The 20,326-nt window shown below is 44.9% G+C and overlaps 1 protein-coding gene across 1 annotated transcript in view; it reads right to left on the bottom strand.

The window, feature by feature from the left end:
• The window catches only part of LOC119180117 (uncharacterized), a 44,701-nt gene extending 24,702 nt beyond the window's left edge, over window positions 1-19,999 (bottom strand). The window contains exons 1-3 of the mRNA XM_075870071.1: window positions 19,865-19,999; window positions 15,191-15,348; window positions 7,377-7,450 (exon numbers count right to left, since the gene is read on the bottom strand). Coding sequence (XP_075726186.1) covers window positions 7,377-7,450; window positions 15,191-15,348; window positions 19,865-19,978 — 346 coding nt within the window. The 5' untranslated portion in view covers window positions 19,979-19,999. The remainder of the gene's footprint in view (window positions 1-7,376; window positions 7,451-15,190; window positions 15,349-19,864) is intronic.
• Window positions 20,000-20,326: the final 327 nt, after the last annotated feature.

Below are 20,326 nucleotides of genomic sequence, written 5' to 3'. Positions count from 1 at the left end.
TGGACCGTCGATAACGTTTTTCGAAAGGGTCGCTCGGTGGCCTAGTGGTTAGCATCGAGCTCTGATGAACGTGAGGTCGGTGGTTCCGCAACCCGGGGCGGCCCTTCTATTTCTCGTTTCCTTATTTACAATAAGTTAGTAAATATTATACAATGTTATCTATGACGGATATATGTGTTGTAGCCGAGGTGGACCCCGACATACAACCATCGCGTGTTAAAAAAAGTCTTACAGGGTGCTTCCTTCACTTATTTTTTTCATTTGTGTTCACAGTAGTTGAGTGAAATGTTTTTGAACACGGAAGTGTTTTATTCCGGGGTCCACCAAGACTTCACTGATGTACTTTCGTTAACAATATCACACTAATAAAATAGACGACACCAAATGAGAAAAAAAATGCCGCCCACACCTTCCCATGAGGCAACTCGAATCAATGCGTCGCAGTGTGGTAGGGGTATCGAGTGAATGTTAGGGTTTGGAAATGCTTATTTAGTATTTCGTCGTTGTTATTCTTATTAATTGAATGAATGAGAAGCGTCGTTTTCAACGAGTTGTGGGACGCTGATGTTCGATCCAGTGCCTGCATATAAGGAGTGTCCAGTGAATGCTAGTGCAGCACGAGCAGTCTGTATTTACCAGCAGACGCTGCCTGCGCCGGCCTTGCGAGGCAAGAGAGTCGGGAGCAAACAGTTGGCACGATATGCGATGCATGAGCATCGCAGCGCATTAACGATGTGAATGACGAGTGGGCGAATTACCTAAGATTCATCGGTACAACTAAGGTATTAAAGGACTACAGTACAACCGTGGATCGTCTGCGATTATTGCCCTGTACATCAAAGACGGCCGTCCATTTGTCTTTGCGTCTGTTTGTTGAAGGACTGAAGCTCTAGGCGTAGTTTTGCATTTTCTGCCCTCAATTTAGCCATCTCCTCCTGCAATAGTTTGAGCTGCTTTTGAATGAAGCTTTCAGGGGAGGCTACATCAGCCCAGCTCACCTCATGTCCAGGGCCAGTCCGAGGGCTGGGGTCTTGATGAATGCTTTTGTTGCGGCTTCGGCTGCGATGGCGGCTTTTTCGGCTTTGATGTCTTGTGATACTGGGTGAACGTCCTCTAAAGATGTTCTTGAAAGATGTGCTTGGGTCGAGGAATTGAGCTGCATCCTGCTGGAAAGTTTGGAGTGTGTGCTTTGCTTTGGTCTTGTAGAGCTGTGGGCACTAGAGTGAGCCGATGGGGTGGTCACTGTTGCACACCACACACTTATGTTCACATTCGTGATCAAGGAGTGGGTTCGGAATGCCACACATTGAACGTAAAGGCTGAGGGGCGCCTTGGCATACGTCTGGTCTGTGGCCACGTTTGCGGCAGAGATTACAGGCTTCCGTCTTATGACGATAGGGTAAGCATCTGGTGATGCCACCCTGATAACATATGTAGAAAGGCACGCGCTTACCTCTGAAGGTCACCAAAATGGACGTTGTGGAACCCATGTGACGTCCGGTCAGGATGAGGCCTAGTCTGTCATAGTCCAATGGACTTGACAAGATGGTTTCAGATGTGTGTCATAGGAATACTACGGATGGCCCCTCGGCAGGTATTTGATGGATCGCTAATGTGGGGGACAACTTCAAAGCTGCGCTCGTCCATCTTGATGAATTTGATACGGTGGTCTGCTTCGGTGCGTGCCGGGTCCGGTGTGTTTATGAGCAGAGTGTTGCTTACAGAGTTGATGTGGTATTGGTTATGTAGAGAGCTTGTTAGCGTTGCTGCTTTTAGGACGGAATGTGTGAGCTTCGGAAGTGGAGTGTCAGCACAGCTGAGGCTTCCACGTATTCGCAGGACTATTTTGTAGTCGTTCGCTGGAAGTGGAGGGGGTCTGAGGGCACTGCGATGAGTCGATGGGAGAGCTTTGTGTGACTCTTTTTGCGAAGTGACGATGGCAGGCGTCGATTTCTTTGGGGATGAAGCGGGCTTTCTGGCCCTGGCATACACTTGACGCCAGCTGCCTTCATCATCATCGAGAGCTTCGGCGGAGGGAAGCTCCAGTGCCTCTCCTTCGTGGATGACCATGTTGGCACGCCTATCCGGTAGGCCCACCGAGGTTTTCGAACGGTGCCAAAAAGTCAATCTTCGTGAATGCAAACTGCGAAGCACTCACTTGAAATCACTTCAGATGATGTGGTCGATTCCGTAGAAAGCTTCACATCTGTTGAAGTTGCCATTGAATGACTTAAGCAGTCAGAAACAGTAGTTTTGCCGGAGCGCTTACGAAACGCGGCCGCTCCCGGTGGCGTCTATGGCGCGTCTTACAGCGACCTAGTCGGGCATAGCGGCCGCGGTGTTCAGTAGCGCGGCGGTGCGTGCTCTACGACGATCCTGGTTGTAGTCACGGTGCATGGTACGTGAGAGTGGAGGTACTTGAATGCAGTCCCTGATCGAGTGAACAGGGTACATTCTTGGTGTATAAAAGGAGACGTGAGTTTCAGGTGTAAGTTTTCGTAAGTTTTGCTCTGAGTCCACCTCTTTTACTAGCAACACGTCTGAATTAATGTGATATGGATTCTGCTTTGGCCGCTATGCGCTCGAAGCTGAGATTATTTCTGGCGTCCTCCTACAGCATTGTGTCCTGAATTCTTACCGAGGTGACTTGTGGTATGTGCGTACCGTCCACAGTGTGTAATTTAATAGGTGCGAGGGTGAGCCACATAAGGCCCTGTTTGGGCCTGCCAAGCAGTGATTCGGATTTAGCATCTTACGATTGCAAGCCCGTTAGGTCGAGAGAGTGCTAGATTACGTCAATTGCTTTCTGTAACCTGCGTTCCACCACACCTTCAATACCACCCTCACTCCAGATGGTGATGTCATCTGCGTAGAAGACGTGGCCGAGGCCGTCGATCATGCCGAGTTCACGCGAAAGTGCACTCTAGGCAAGAATCAATAAAAATTAGAAGAGGACAGCCTCTTCAGTGATGCCCCTTCGACCTATTTCATGCGTCTTGGAGCCTAGCTATCCAAGTCGGTTGATTTCTTTCCGGTCTCTCAAGAATGAGGGTATGCATTCGTAAAAGCGGGTGCAGAGGCCAGCTTCGGTTAAAGACCGTATCGTATGATGTATGCGTGTTTAACTTTGTCAAATGCCTTTTCGAGGTCTAGTGTGGCGCCACCGCTTCTCCCTGAAGAAACGCTTTCACACGAATTTCCACGCAAAACATTACGCCGTTAATAACGCGTTTTGCAGTTGCACACCACATTCGATTCTGAATCGTTATTAGGAGTGCCTATTCCACCACTTATGTTAACAGTTAACCCTATAGGAGGGCCAATCATTCGTGCAGCATTGACCTCAATACTGTCCATGAATGCTGCCCATTTGAATCTTCTGAAATGAAAAGGGCCACTGGCCCCGCCACGGTAGTCTTGAGGCTAAGGTACTCAACTGCTGACCCGCAGGTCGCGGGATCAAATCCCGGCTGTGGCGGCTCCATTTTCAATGGAGGCACTATTGTTGTAGGCCCATGTACTCAGATTTGGGTGCATGTTAAAGAACCCCAGGTGGTGAAAATTTCCGTAGCCCTTCACTACGGCATCTCTCATAATCATATGGTGGTTTTGGGATGATACACCCCACAAATCAATAAATCAAAAGATCCACTGATTCCTTTTATGATGAGGCGATCGTCAGGCAGATTTCAAGCGCCCACCGTCAAGCACCGCGAAAGCGCGGAAAACGCTTGGCACGGTGATTTTATTCTGTCTTCTAGAGGCGGTGGCGCGCGTCTGCTCCAGCGCTTGTTAGTAAAAAAATATGTGCTTTATTATAATTATTACGCATTCCGATGTGCTTCTTAAGCAGTTGATCGCAAAGTAATGCGTCGTGCTTCAGAGTTGCGGCTGTTTTCTTGTTTGAGCTGCTCAGCGGCACAAAACAGCTTCGCGGCATCACACCACTAAAAAACCATCTTCTGACAGACATGCGCATCAAGGAATTTTACTAGATCACAGGAATAATGAAGCAAACTGCCCCCCCCCCAAACTTAGTCACACACAATATAAGCACGAGAAAGCACACAAAAAAGTTGACAGATCCCACGTACTGTGGGAATCAATAATAGGCGAAGTATAAATGAGGAAGGTTGATATGTCACTTAAAAATGAACACAACGTTACGAGTTGGAGGTAAATTATGCCGTAGATCACTTCCATGTCATAATTATTATCTCTTGAAGTTTCATTTACCCTCATTGTATGTTCACGTCATGTAATACCTATTTTTGTATATGAGAAGCGTAATTTTGAATATAGCAAGTGTAATTTTGTATATAGCAAGCGAAACGGCCCCGAGAACGCCATGAGCGTAACATCTAGTATTGTTTTACATAACATGCATATCACGATTATTATGTTAGATGTGTCATTTATCTTCATAGTCTATTCACTTCACCTGTTACGAAACTTGGTTATGTGGAGCTAGCAAAATGGCTGCGAGCGTGCTATGACCGTAGGATGTATTCATGTTCTACACGACACGCATGTCATGATTATCATGTTTGGACGAGTCATCTACCTTCTTCGTTCATTCGCGTCACGAAATGCCAAATTTGGTATATGTGAAGCTAGCAAAAGGGCCGTGAGCTTTTCAAAATCGTGGTATATTGTCATGTTGTTACATGACGCTCATGTCTAATTATCATGTTTGCACAAGTCATACACAATCTTCGTCTATTGACGTCACGTAACAAAAATTTTAGTATTTGCGAAGCCAGCGAAACGGCCGAGAGCGTATCATGAGCGTAGCATGTAGTGATATTAGTATATGGCACGCATCTCAACATTATTATGTTTGCACCAATCATGTACCTTCTTCATACATTCACGTCCAGTAATACCAAAACGAGTGTATGTCAAGCTAGCGAAACGACTGTGAGCTCACCATGAGCGTGTTGTGTAGTCATGAGCAGTAATAACATGAAAATCAAGACATGCATGTCGTATTTTCACGTTAGGGTCTGTCAATTATGTTGCTTATGCAGTCTTGCCATGCCGTAGTAGTTTTGCAAAATGTCATGTGAACGAAACCACTGCAAGAGCAGCAACACCCTTTATTGTAAATCATGACATTGATGGCATACATGTCATGATATTCATGATAAGACTAATCCATTACGCTCGTCACACAGCCATGTTATGACATACCAATTTTATGACGACACCATAATCGAGACAGCTAGGAGAGCTAAAAGTCTTAGGCGGCTAGATAGATAGAGATATTTGATTGATAGATAGAAAGATAGATAGATAGATAGATAGATATAGATAGATAGATAGATAGATAGATAGATAGATACGCTTAAAGTCACCTAAGTTTGCTAACAAATGCTTAGCATTTAACAGTACACAGGCACGCACTAATCTCCACGCAACCCCATTGAAACACGAAGGGCCATCCGCTTCGACGGGTGAAGGGTGAGCGCTCTCCCCTAAAAGTGATCAAAACTGTCAACTCTGCCCAGACGCGCTCGCCCATTGACGGCGCTGTAGGCCGCACTTTGTTTTTAAAGGTGATAGTTTTTCTTGGGGACCAACGACGCAAAAGATTTGGTCTGTCTGTCTGTACATTCGTTTGTTTGTGCTCACTTAACGGCACTCTAAAAAGCACCAGAATGACCGGCTGATTCCTCAAACGGCCGACCCCATCTGCAGCGCCCACCAATATTGCTCATGGTTCAGCGTTCATACTTGTGCGATTCACAACTAAAATTGAAATATTACGCATACCTGAGGTAGCATAACAACAAGTCAATATTTTGTAAGTATGACTTATAATTGACAAGGCATACATAAGCAATTCTGAGGACCGTAGCGTTCATAACACTGCGCTGACCATGCAACAATCGCACGAAAGGCAAGTTTTTCCAACGCTTTGCTAACGCGACACGGTGGTGGCACCTACCCGTCGCCTTGCGTTCTACACCTTATCACCTCCGAGAAAGGCGCGCACAGCGTGCGCGCGCTTCGTTTTCCAAGATAACGGCCAAATGGCGCTCAAATCTCACGTGTGACGTGACTTCATGCGATTGTTCACGTCCGCTGCACGCTCGAGGTGCTGTAACGCAGCACCTCCAAAATACTATTCACCGATTTTTTAGCGCAGAACTATAAATAATCGTTTTGTTCACTTTCCCCAGATGCAAGATTATCGTCTTTCGACGATATTTTCAGTGTAACATGCAGATACGGTGCAAATTTTTATCCTACGGCCGTGGTCGTGGATATAATGAACAAGAATTTGATGTCATGGTCATGCTGCATTTGTGTACTTTACAAAGAGCTCTGTGAAAGGACAATTTTGGATGCTAAATGAGCTGTTGTGGAGCGTGCACACTAATGTGGCCGTGGCGCAATGGATAGCGGGTCAACTTCCTTTGTCGGGGAGGGAAAAGTCGTGGGTTTGACTCTCGTTCGCTGAACTTTGATTCTTCTTACAATAAGTCATCTTAGTTTTGGTGTATCTGACCATAAAACACTTCACTGTTTTAAAACAAAAACAAAGAGCACAAAAGTGCGAATTGGCACCTGGAACGACATGGGAGTCGAAAGAGCAAAAAAGTGCGAACTGGCACCTGGAACTACATGACAGTCGAAAGAGGTTGTGCATAGACGAGCTAGTGAGTGATCCTTTGTGAGCGCGGAGCTTCTAATTCCGATATGCAGTTGTAGGCAATTCATAATCCAGTATTCTGCTTGAGGAACTTTCGAGCAAACGTGCGTGTGCATGTACGTCTTGTTGATAGCTTCAGTGGTAGATATAACGTGATGCACAGTTTTTCCTCATCAACTTTTGATGTGTCTATCATGTTTTTTAAACAGGCAGTTTGAACAGGATGTAGTGACATCTTTTTTCCAATTTGAATGGTACCCTGTCTTAGTATCCTCCTCTTTGCCTTTTTGCTTTTCTCCCAGCACACACGCTAATCTTAACATTTATATGTTAGTGCCTTGAACGATTTTGCAGTATTTAGCTGATAATATGCTAGTTCATCACTGCATATAGATGCTTGGAGAGTTCTAGAATTCTTCCGTGTAAGTATTTAAAGCATGGTAAAGGCACCGTCTTTTAGGTTGCGTTTTGTTATCTGTCTCTCCACGTATTTTTACGTTCTTACGTTTTTATGTTCGCCGTTTTTTTCTTACTGATCAAACTGTGTGACTCTTATTCTCTTCAAGTTAAATGAATTTGTATACGTTCCTGAGAGATTGCTTTAGTCGGTGGGCAGTACTGTCGAAATATAAGCAAGATATACATTTTTATAATTGAAAAGAGTTGATATGTTCGTAAAACATTGGGTTTCGCTATGATAGATTAAACTTGTACTTACGGTCATCTGGAATGAACCCGAAGGTATCCTTGGCTACGTAGCAGTCTGAAGAATCCAGGTTAAGGTGACCGGTTCTGTAAGCCGATGAAAAATGTGCGCAGAAAAACACTTTAAAAGTAGAAGATTGGTGCTTTTACATAATTACTACGCGTTATTTCACTGCGTTTGTTATGCACGTACACAGCAGACTCGCCTTCAATGTTTTTTTATTTGAAGGAAGTGTCTCATCAAACAAAAGTGTTTATAGTTCATTATGAGCCTCAGTTTTGGTTATTTCGTGTGTATATCTTTTATTCAAGCAACTTAGTTTTCAGCATGCGTTTAAGGTAAATAGAGAAGACAGAAGCATAAACAGACGTATAAAGTAAAAAAAGTTATGGCTTATTTTCAACCCTAAAAATTTCGAAAGGTGAGCTTTGTAGCCCATGAACCACGGTTTGGCCACGTCCGGCAGATAGCACAAAGCGTAGCTTATCCTAGCCCCACCGTCTGATTTCTTGTGTACACGCACTCGCTTCCACTTCGAGACCCGTTCGTAAACATCCTTGTCGTCAATGCGCAAGAAGATAGAAGGATCTCGTAGACGCCATTAACAAGCGCAGGGTAGGGTAGGTGGTGTTATGGTGGTGCCCTACTGTGTGCTTGGAGGATTTGAAAGAATGGCACCTGCTTTGTTGGGCGTGGTGAATTGTCGGGTGAGATTCCGATGTTAAATTGTGGTTTAAACCCAGCCACCCCCATCACATGCCAAGGGGTTTATCAGCAGAAATGTTCGAGAATGGGCACATGTCACCATCGTTCGCCCAAGTGCACGATGTGATGGCGCTGAGTTACAGAGCAATGTCACCAAAGCAGCTATTCACTACAATTACGATCACTGCAGCTACAGAGTGTCACTGCTCTTTCCCTGCTAGGAACACTCTTAGGAATAACTTAAAATAAAAAAAATCAAGGCACAAAAAGTTTCTGCCATCATACATGCAGTGCCTTCGCTATAAAACATATACGCGTGCAATCTCACGACAAGTGACTTGACCATTTGGCTCCAACTTCCGGTTTTTCAGCTTCTACATATCTATGAACTACCTTAGTGAAAAAAGCGGACTAAACTTGTTTATGACGCTTTAGAAATAAGAAGTTGACATTCAAAAACGATTATGTTAATCATGTAGCTTTGACGAGATTCATATTGCTATATGAAGTGATGATCAGGGTGCACAGTTCATTTATAAGAATAAGTGTCACCAACATACATATCAGTGTTTTGAGGGCTCAGTTCCTGCGAAAATGGCCAACAAATAGTTGGCAAGTAGTAGTTTGAAGTTCGCATTTGTCTTCACAGTTACAAGGGGCAACAGAGAGAAATAAATAAAAGGGAGAGACAGGGAGTTTAACGTGGAGTAGTGGTTTGCTACCCTGTACAGGGGTGGGGTAAAGGGTCGGAAAGATGATAGAGATAGTGAGATATAAAATAAATTAGAAAGAAATTCACATGTACACACATTCAGGGAGTTACGAACACAGTCGTTTGGACAGGCCGGTTGAACGCAAGAAGCGCAGGAGCGCCTTCACAGCCTTCTTCTACGACATAAAGTGCGGTCGGCAGCACAGACTTCTTTCTTCCAAAATAGTCTGGTTGTCCAGTTCGTTTGGTGCATTGCACAGTGACTATCTCTGCGAACAGTATTGTGGGCATTCACACAGAATGCGCCAATTGGTCTCGTGACCAAGTTGTTTCTGTAGAGCGGAATTGATGTTTGATTGCTTTTAGTATGGGCAGAATGAGCAGCTTGATCGGCCCGTTCATTGTCAATTATTCCACGATGACTTGGAAGTCATTAAAAGGCTATTTCATGTCCTTTCTCAATGAATTATAGAGTCTTTACTGCAATCTCGAACACCAGCTGTTCGTACGGGCCATGGCGGAAAAATGATAGGACGGATTGCAATGCCGCCTTTGAGTCACTGAAAATTGTCCATTTTTGTGGCTGTTGATTGCCTATGAATTGCAATGCGGCACGAAGAGCTGTGAGCTCTTCCCCTTGATGTCGTAAGGTGGGAGGTTTAGAATTTTCTTGTTTTGTCTTTTTGTTGGTATAACAAATGATGCCATTGAACTCTTCTGTAAAACAGAGCCATTGGTGTACACGTGTAAACAACCTTCATACGTCTCGTATAACAAGAGCAGAACAAGCTGTCTAAGAGCACGTGCCGACATGCTGACTTTTTTCTGGATGCCAGGTATAGTTAGCCTGATGTTAGCCTGAGTCAGGTACAAGGAGGAGTCGAAGGCATGGCGGTGGGTGTGAAGCATGTTGACGAAGAGTCGTGATATGTGGTTACCGTTTGGCAAAATTACGAACGTGGCCTGTCTGCTGGTAAAGAGAATAGGTGGTGGCAGTGTGTTCGAGCAATATGCCTTATATGTGTCCTGAGTGCCTCAACGACAATATGTGTCGTGATGAGGTGGTCACCAGCGATTGCTGTAGTAGCAATTGTCCACGCACTACGAGGCAAGCCGAGGCAAATCCGGAGTGCCTGGGACTGAACACTCTGTAACGTTCCTAGGCTTGTTTTGCTTGCATTGGTCAATGCCGGTAAGCTGCACCGCAGAGAACTGAGAAAAAGTACCCAGTACAGTTGTAGCATTGCACTGGAAGACATTCCTCAAGTCTTCCCTGCAAAGAACTTCAGTAGATCACATTTTTTCATTAACCGTTTTTTTCACGTACGAAACGGGATCGCTCCTTGAAATATTCCAGTAAATTATGACGCCCAAAAACTTGTGCGATCGAACGTATGGTACAGTTTCAGCATTGATACTTATGCTGTATTTATTCATTGGCTTTTGTGTAAAAGCTACGAGGGCGCATTTCTCGGAAGAAATTTCCAAGCCTTCAATTTGGAGTTAACGTTATGTTTCAGTGGCAGCTTTTTGGATTCTCTCTCGCAACTACAGGCGTGTTACAGCAGATGCCCAAACGCTGATATCATCTGCGTACATTGATAACTTGACTGTGCTTGTCAGATGCTCACTGAGAGCAATCAGCGCAAGGTTCAACAGCACGGAGCTGATCACGCCAACCTGGGGGACGCCACGGTGGCTGTAATGTGGAGAGGTTTGACCGTCTTCAGTGCTCAGAAAGAATGATTGCATTGACAAATAACTACGTATCCAGAGATGAATCCGACCACCTACTCCTACATCTTCGAGAGCGGTGAGAACTGCTTCATGCGTAACGTTGTCATCCATCCCTTTGATGTCTAGGAACAGAGATGCACAGAGACGTTTACGGCCTTTCTCGTGTTGGACGTAAGTGACCAACCAGGTCGACTACGTTTTCAATCGATGATCGTCCACGCCGAAATCTTGCCATGTAATCTGAATAAATGTTGTTGCACTCCAAGTCCCACTCCAGGCGTTCCAAAATCATCCTCTCCATAACTTTGCCTACACCACTGGCCAATGCGATCGGGGGATAAGATGAGAGCTCCAACAGTGGCTTGCCTGGCTTCAGAAGTTAAACTAGGCGACTTGTCTTCCAGCGTGTCGGGAACGTTCCATCTTGCCAGGATTTGTAATAAAACTCCAGGAGCAGAATTTGCGCGTGTTGACCCGGATGACACTGGGCCCTATAAGAAATTCTATCGGGCCCTGGTGCCGACGTGCGTCCACACAAAGTTAGTGCTGCTGTGAGTTCAACGATGGAAAAAGGCATGGCCATGACAAAATCCAGTGTTTGTGGACAGTTGGTCGAGGGCAATCGGGTATTGGGCATTGCGAGTGCCCTAGATACTCTGGCAAAGAAATATTCTTCCACGTAAATGCCGCGTCTCTGTTCATAAAGTGTGAGAGCCCTGAATGGTAATCACTGAGGGGGTTTTGTGCGGGGACCTCGTACCGTCTTCCACAGTCGTGATAAAGGTTTTCGTGGGTCAAGCAACTCTCAAAAAGCGGTCCAATGTTGTGACTCGAGTTTATTTATCCAGTGCTGAATCTTCTTTTGTAAACTTCGAGCAATCCGTAAGTTTTCCATTGCCTCTGTGCGTCGGTATTTTCGTTCATCACGCCGTCGGATTGTTCGAAGTCGTTCTAACTCGATTTAAAATTCCGTTACTCTGGGAGAGCATGTGAGGGTACACGTATTGTCGTGTATTGTGCTTTTAATTATCTCCTCTATGTGAAGTAATCTGTCTGCTTGACTTTGCTCTTCCATGCGAGTCTAAAATTTCAACCAGTCCACTCTTTTAAAGCTATCGGGTATCTTAGCATGGGACAATCCTTTGATTTTGACGTAAGTGGGAATGTGGTCACATCCAAGCGTTTCCACCTCTGGAAACCACTCAGCATGTCTGACGAACCCTCGTGAGACTAGGGCCTGGTCAAGGCAGCTGCTGTATTTCGAACCACGCAGGAACGTTGGACTACCAACATTTAGCAAGATAATTTTGTTGTTGGAGGCGAAGGACACTAACTTTCTTCTTTTAACATCAGTCTTCGAACTTCCCCAGATTGTGTTTTGAGCGTTGAAGTCGCCGATTATAATGCGTAGCTTAGGAGTTGCTGACAGGGTACCTTGTAGTCTTGTATGGTCGAAACGGCTTGACAGAGAGAGGTAGGCACCCACAACCGTGACGGTAAGTCTCTTCTTCACTGTTATAGATATTTATTGATTGTCGTCATGGAGTGACACCGGCTGATGAATGTAGGTGAGGTCATGGGGAATAAACATCAGAACTTCGCTATTGTCCGAAGCTGAAGACATGAATGACTCATAACGAGATAGTCCGAATTCGTTCAGCAAATTAGGCTCGCAGAAGACAATGATGGGGAACTTATTGGTTTACACAAACCGACGGAAATCGGCGATGCGTGATCTCAGTCTCCAGGTATTTCATTGAAGAGTCGCTGCCTTTCGAACCTTTTCTCTATAGAACAGTGGCTGGTGAGCCATTATTTACTCAAGCGCTCCGCGTACTGGACTCAAAGCGTCCAGTAATTGCAACGTACTTCTTGCTGACGATGTGTGCATGCTGTTTAACAACAAGCGAATGGCGTTAATTGAGGGTCGCAGAAGAGCTATCACTTGCTGATCTGTGTTCCACAAGGCCTCCATTGCAGCAGCTTGCTCTGAAAAAGACGGCTTCTGCTGCGACTCTTCTGCGCGTTCTGTGCGCGTAAGTGGCGGCCTCTTTTCTGCAGCGACTGATCTGCCCTTTGCTCTTTTCTAACGTCTGTGTTTTCCGTGCTTTAAACTGCAGCTGGCGATTTTTTCTGATGCGTCGACTTACTGCCTGAAGTTGGGACTGTCCGACGTGAAGACCTTCGAATGCGACGTTGTCTTCGCCGGATTTTCTCACCAGCTTCTTTGTGGGTTGAGTTGTCTCGTACCATTTGCCTCAGAATAGAAAATTTATTTTTTATGTGCGGACATTCTTTGGAAGAAGCCTTGTGAGCACCCTGACAGTTAGGACACTTCAGTGTGGTTGCGCTACAGTTGTCTTCCGCGTGTGATTCGGCGCACCAGGGGCACGCTGCGGAGCTCCTGCAAACACCCTTTATATGGCCGATCTTCTGACAGTTGAAGCATTGCACAGGTTTAGCAATAAACGTTCGAACTTGTTGACGAAAGTGGCCAACCTACACGTAGGCGGGAAGACAGTCACCTTTGAACGTGACTCTCACACAACGTGTGTTACCAAGGCGTTGAACGCCGACAGTGGCGTTGCCTTGTCTCGCTGGTTTTATAGGTGTTGGAAGGTCTTAGTTTGGGATTTGCGAGTTAATATCGTAAATGACTCCTGATGTGGTCGCACCATCGGCTGGTATGATGGACCTAACTGCAATGTTTCCCAGTTGTGTTACTTGTTGGAGCATGCTCAGCGCACTCGGGTGCAGCACGTCGACAGCCAGGATGTTTGTTCTTTTATTTAGCCGTAACGTCTTTGATCTCGTTCGGCACAATGTTCTCGAAATAGAGCGAAATCACTTGCCTGTTCAGAACACGCAGACTGTCGGTAGCGTTCATTGGCACGAACCGGCTGGAATGGGACCATCGATGGGGCGCTGTTTTCACGGTGGCCGTACTTGACAACGACGATGGATTGACGATACGTCACTTGGCCTAGCGGTGCAGGACAGGTTGAAAGCCGTCATCTGTGTACTTGTCGCAAAATTCAGAGTGCAGCTCAGTGTCATCGCTCTAGCTGGATCTGTTTCCTCGCTTCCTTGAGGTAGTGACCGCGGTTGAACCGGAGTCGGACGTGACTTCGTGAGGTTGTACATGCATTACCGCAACGTACGGGGCAAAACACCCCACAACTGCAGCGAAAAGTCTAGAAAAGCACTGAGACGAGCGAGATGTGTTCTACGAAGAATCACTGCGACTTTTTCCCCCTACTAGGGACAAAGAGGTTGTGTTAAGAGTATAGGATAATTTTATGGCGTAGGATCTTGGCAACTTCTTTGAGACTTGGTCTGTGTGGTGTAATTTGTTTCAAAAATCCGCTTCATTAAACAGTTGAGACGACATTTCTGGCAGAGCATGCGAATCGATTATTCCGGCGCAAAGTGATGACGTGCCGATTACGTGGGTGAATTATTAAGCGATTGCAGAATTGCTGTAAGTAAAAATCTCTCAATTGAAGATTTTTTGCCCTGAAACTGAATGCGCGAAACCAGAAATAAGAACCCCTTGGTTTCAGTAAAGCTTCTATTACCTATTCAGATTTATCCCAGCTGCCTAGCAATCTTACTTACAACTTGATTGATTGATTGATATGTGGGGTTTAACGTCCCAAAACCACTATATGATTATGAGAGACGCCGTAGTGGAGGGCTCCGGAAATTTAGACCACCTGGGGTTCTTTAACGTGCACCCAAATCTGAGCACACGGGCCTCCTTCATTTCCGCCTCCATCGGAAATGCAGCCGCCGCTGCCGGGATGCGAACCCGCGACCTGCGGGTCAGCAGCCGAGTACCTTAGCCACTAGACCACCGCGGCGGGGCTTACTTACAACTTGGTATACGTGGTTGCTAGTCAATGGTTCTTTGTTGCTGGGATTATAGTTCTTACCTCAAATATCATCTGTGAAACATTATTTCATTGTAGATGCAAACACAGAAGTTTGAGTTATTAAAAAGAGTTCAAAAAAGTAGGTTGATTAGGCCCAATGGTTAATAACTATAATGCATCCTATTTGAAATACTTTTTAAAATTCAAAATTTCTGTCCACTTCTGAAAACGTACCGCTGCTAATCACAGTATGTGGCAGCACTTATTTGAAATGAAACATGGCCTAGATGCGTTGTGAGTTTACTATATCAGCATATCATCAAAAATACTGGGCGGCAATTCGATGTACGTCTAGAAGTTCACTATTCCAGCTTAAGAAAGACTGTTCCAGCTAAAAAAAGGCTTTTCTGGACATGACGCATAAGACCAGTTCCGACCCGTGGTGTTACTGTCCGTATCATTTCGAGGCTGACTGCACTTCACGATGCTAGCAGTTACATCACTATTGCACGCTGCTGATGCTCCTTCAAGGTTTACCAAAAGTGGTTCTTAGTTATTTTTTGAAGCAAAGTACTGCTGCACAGTGCAGTGCACATGGCTACAAGCTAATGTTTTCGATTAGTATTTGTGCCTCTCCCTGATTCATCTCTCTCTATTTCGTACGCTTAGATTTTCTACGAGGTTTTGCACGCGATCAAGTGACTTGGAGAAATGAACAAGGGTTTAATAACTTTATTTAAAATGAAGATAAAGAAATATGACTGATCGTACGCCAATCTGAGTGCGACGTCACTTACATTTTTCCATTGCCAGCGAAAGTATATATGGCTGGAGAACTGAAGTTCTCATATCTGCCATACATTGTATATTTGACGCACTTCGCAGTTCCTCCGAAAATTGGGTCGGAGTAATAGTTCCTGTACATCTGGTACCACTCTCCAACATCAGGGTAACACTGCAAGAAAAGGGAAAATCTTTGAATGAGGCTGCACTAAGGATGATTTCAGTAACGAAAAAACATCACCAAGGAGACCGCGGTTCGACAATAAAGAAGAAGTTTGGACGAAAAAGTTCCGTTTGCAGGATTCGAACCGACGACTGAATACGTGAAAATAGCCGGTGCATCTTGGACACACAGCGCCACGTACTTAGACATGACAGAGATTACATGCACACGCCTTTTTTCTCGCTCTTTTCTGCCACAAGACTCTTAGAGTGCGTCCCCACTTGGCTTCGGAGGAAGCGAAAGCGGCGAATCTCTCCGGAAACTGCCTCGTTTCAGCGCCCAAGTGGTCGAAAAACCACGTAGCGTGGCTGATGCACAAAAAACGGTCCAAGACCAATTTTCCCGTCATGCGAAAACGCATCCGGTTTCCGCTTTACTGCTCTAGCTGCGCTAAAAGAAGCTTCGGGATCTAACCAGCCGGCCGCCGATTCAACATGGCGGCAAAGGCATTGGCGGTGGCTTGCTTCGGCTCTAATCGCAAATAATCCGTGAGCCCGATGGAGCTTGACGGCCTCAAAGAGGACTTGTTCGTCGCGAGCCTCGTTTGGATTACGATCGCCGAGAACACTGGATGTAGACGGTGCAGCAGCAGTGGGTCGGCATGCCCCAACGTGTCTCACGCTTATGTACACTCAAACAATCCACCGCCGCGGCTTCCGTTGCGTTCCCTCGTGTCGTTTCTGCTGAATTATCAACAACGTTTAAAATAGTGCAAGCTCTTTTTTAGTACTTGGCGTAAATAGCTAAAGTTTGGTACAAAGTTTTTTTGACCAAAAAGCAGACAAAATAAATTATTTTTGTAGTTAGTGATGGCAACGGCGGCAGGATGAGGCAGAACGAATGTGATCGTCTTTGACGCTAGGCTCGTCGTTTCCCAGCTGCTCTGGCGATTTAGTTTTAGCTTCACTTTTCAAGTGTGAGAGCGCCCTAAGGGCACGTTTATATTTGAGAAGAGAAGCGACAACGAAAACGTCGGAGAAGCCGGAAAACGACAAACTCACGCGTCGAAAACTTTCACATTCATTCTGCCCCATTCTTTAGGGCTCATTCACACTTGAAAAGTGAAGCGAAAACTAAATCGCCAGAGCAGCTGGAAAACGACGAGCTTACACACACGTAAAAGACGTTCACATTTGTTCTGCCCCATCCCGCCACCACTGCTGTCGCTACTTACCACCTAATTGCGGCTGCTTTTTTAGACCTAAATTTATTACAAAATTCAGTTATTCACGCAAAGTGCTGAAAAAAAAGTGCACGCGTCTTTCCAAACGTTGCTTCGGCAAACACGCTAGCAGAAACGACACGAGCGGACGCACCTGCAGCAGCGGTGGGGCATTCGTCTGACTGTAGACAGCCTGAGACACGTTGGGGAATGCCGACCCATTGCGGCTGCATCATCTACATCCAGTGTACTCGGCAATCGCAATCCAAACCAGGCTCGCGACGAACACGTCTTCCTTGAGACGGTCAAGCTTTGTCGTGCTGCACAGGTAGTTTGGGATTTGAGCAGAAGCGAGCCACCGCAGATGCCTTTGCCGCAAAGTTTAATCTGTAGCCGGCTAGTCAGATCATCTGGTTTGAGCCTCATGCAGCCAAAGCCGTGAAGCGAAAAGTGACGTGGCTCAAAAATTGGCATCGAAAAGATTTTTTTAAATGCGAGTTTGACCGTATCTATCTATCTATCTATCTATCTATCTATCTATCTATCTATCTATCTATCTATCTATCTATCTATCTATCTATCTATCTATCTATCTATCTATCTATCTATCTATCTAGCTACCTACGTATTTTTGCTCGCCTGGCAGTTTGAATAATGGGTTCTACACCAAAAATTTGGTATGGAATAACAAGACTGTAGACTGTATGACAAGCATAGGTGACTAGTCATAACATGAAAATCATGACATGTCATGGTCTTGCTGCTCCAGCGCTGGTTTCGTTCACATGACATAACGCATACCTGGTATTGTATGATATAACTGCATGGCAAACATAAAAGACAGGCCCTCACTTCTACATTATGACATGCCTGTCATGTAAGAACATGTTTATATGCCATGCTCATGATGCGCTCGTTGTCATTTCGCTAACTTCACATACACCAAATTTGGTATTACATGACGTGATCGGATGATAAAGGTATATGACTGGTGGAAACGTGATAATTATGATATGCTTGTCAAGTAGATACATGGCTACGTGCCACACTCATGATGCGCTCGTGGTCGTTCCGCTGGCTTCAGATACAGCAAAATTGGTATTACGTGACGTGAATGAAGGATAAAGGTATGTGACTGGGACAAACGTTATAATATCACATGCGTGTCATGTAAGACCATCAATACATGCCATGCTTAGAATGCGCTTACGGCCGTTTCGCTAGCTTCCCATATACCAAATTTGGTGTTACGTGACACGAGTCCAAACATGATAATTATGACATGCGTACCATGTAAAACATGACTACATGCTACACTCATGGTGTGCTCGCCGCAATTTCACTACCTTCCCATATAGCGAATTTGGCGTTACGTGACGTATGTGGATGATGAAAGTACTTAACTGGTACAAACGTGATAGTCATAATATCTGTGTCATGTACGAACATGACAACATACCACGCTTATGATGCGCTCGCGGCCGTTTTGCTAGCTTCATATATAGCAAATTTGGTTTTACGTGACGTGAACAGAAGACGAAGGAAAATGACTCGTCCCAACATAATAATTATACAACATGACTACATGCTACTCTCACAATAAGCTCGTGGCCGTTTCGCTAGCTTCACATATGCAAATTTTGGTATAACGTCACGTAAATCGACAAAGAGCACAAATGCCCGGCGACAACCTGATAACCATGACGTGAAAGTCATGTATGCAGCACTATTTACGAGCACCTTTAACGTGTTGATTTTGACGTGACAAATGATCTTTCCGAATTCCTTCTTCGCATATCATCGACTGCCACTGTTCGTGGGTACTACAAATCTCTTTGTTCCAGCCGCGCGGCGCGATTTTCGGCCGGTGAGGTGACGAAGCGAGTGACTTGCCGTTGAGTTTCACCACTTTCGGTCCCTTCGAGGCCAAGTGTGAACATGTCTTTAGTTTTGCGAGGTCGTCTCGCTGTCCGAAGTGGTAGAATGAAGCATACCAGGGCCTTCCTCGTCAGCTGAGGCTATGCGCAATCGTTACAATTTATCGAAGCCCGTCGGTTTGTGTGACAGTTAAATTCGGTGGCTTTGTAATGAGAGGAGTGTACTTTTGTCAAGGTATGAAGAATATGCGTGGCAGTAGGTTTTCTTAAAGCCTCACTCATGGCGTATATTTATTTAAAAAAACGCTCCGAGGCTCCGTTGGCTGTCGCACCCTGTTCTTCACACGCCTTGTAAGAAATCGCTGCCAGGCTTGATGAGATAGACGTCGTGTGTCGCGGTGCTTTGAGGACTTAATAATAAACAGCAACGTTTAATATGCTCTTTCGATGACATAACTGCATGAGTTTGACCATACGCGGTGCTCATTCATATCTCAACAACTTCAGCTATGAGGTAATTATATATTGTTGACCAGTTATCATTTCACCCCTGCACTATAGTATTCACACATTTCTGGCTCCGCTAATTAAAGAAACAATTTTTTTGTAATTCATTGCTTATTAATCACTTAGTGATTACATAATCATTGGGCACCATTAAACCATTACAAAATACTGACCCTTTTTTTGGAGTTTCATGGTTACTGATTGATTACCACTTGGCTACTGATTGGCTACCCATTGGCTATTACAAATCATTGGCTGTGCATTTGGGAAAGTCAAAGTTCTAATACCAATGTTTTAAACATAAAAGTTTAGTGATAGAGTATCCATTAGCTGTTCACTAGACATCAATTTGCTATGAGACATTACCAGTTACTAAGGTAAGCTTAACGAATCTCTATCAAGTTCAGGTAAAATTGTTCAGGCCTCAGTTCTCTCGCCTTACACTATATAGGCTATGGGCGATTTTTCGTTAGCATTTTAGGGACAAACGCAAAATGAAAGAGCTCCGCTGTTAGAAGCTTCTCTGAATAACGAGCAATATTTGATCGATATCACCAATCTGATGATCAACTATTATGAGCAACCTCCCTGTCCTTCCTCTCTCATTCCTCCTCCTCATCACTTTGTTCATTATTTAATGACTAGGCAAGGAAAGGAAGCGCATGTCTGATTGATACCTTCTTTAGGAGTTTTGATGCTTCACTTGGGCTAAAGTATATCAGAAATGTCTAAAAAGGCATTTACCACGCCTGAGGACAAAACTTTGTGAATACCGAATCTGAAAAAAGTTACAAATATATCGCGGGTACAACAAAGCATTAAGAGCTTTACCAGACGGTATATTTAACGCTTGCATTTTTTGGCACAAGTTCGGCTAATTTCATTCCGGTCGTCATTAGGCACAGTCTTAACCGCTCACTCTGCTGGTGTCTTGGTACTGTTGAAGGTCACTTCGATCTTCTGGGTAATATAAATTGTCAGCTAAGACACCATAAAACGGCAGCAATGACACTACACTTAGGATTAGCAGCATGCTGATCTGATCGGAAACCGCACAAGGTAGTTCAAAAGACCACACGTAATGCGTGCCCCCGGCTTATAAAAGCTTCAGCTGTCCACGTGTGTTGTCGAGTGCGTTAGAATCTTTTTTTTTTGCTGAGGCAAAGCCGAAACCTGTTAGTGAGTTTCATCAGTGCCAATCACCTTTGGTTGTATTTAGCAGGAAGTGGAGCATTTGGCCTTATTACTAATCAGCTAGAATAGGAAGTGCACATCCTGTGATTCTTTAGAATGTACAATAAAATATTTTGTCAAAGCGATTCCGGAGGTGCTTGACATTTTGTGTTTTGTGTTTATGGCTTATTTTCATTGACATTAGCAC

The sequence above is a fragment of the Rhipicephalus microplus genome, chromosome 7, assembly GCF_043290135.1.
Source record: "Rhipicephalus microplus isolate Deutch F79 chromosome 7, USDA_Rmic, whole genome shotgun sequence".
NCBI lineage: Eukaryota > Metazoa > Arthropoda > Arachnida > Ixodida > Ixodidae > Rhipicephalus > Rhipicephalus microplus.
The sequence above is the reverse complement of the archived record's forward strand: the minus strand, read 5'-3'. Positions and strand labels throughout refer to the sequence as shown.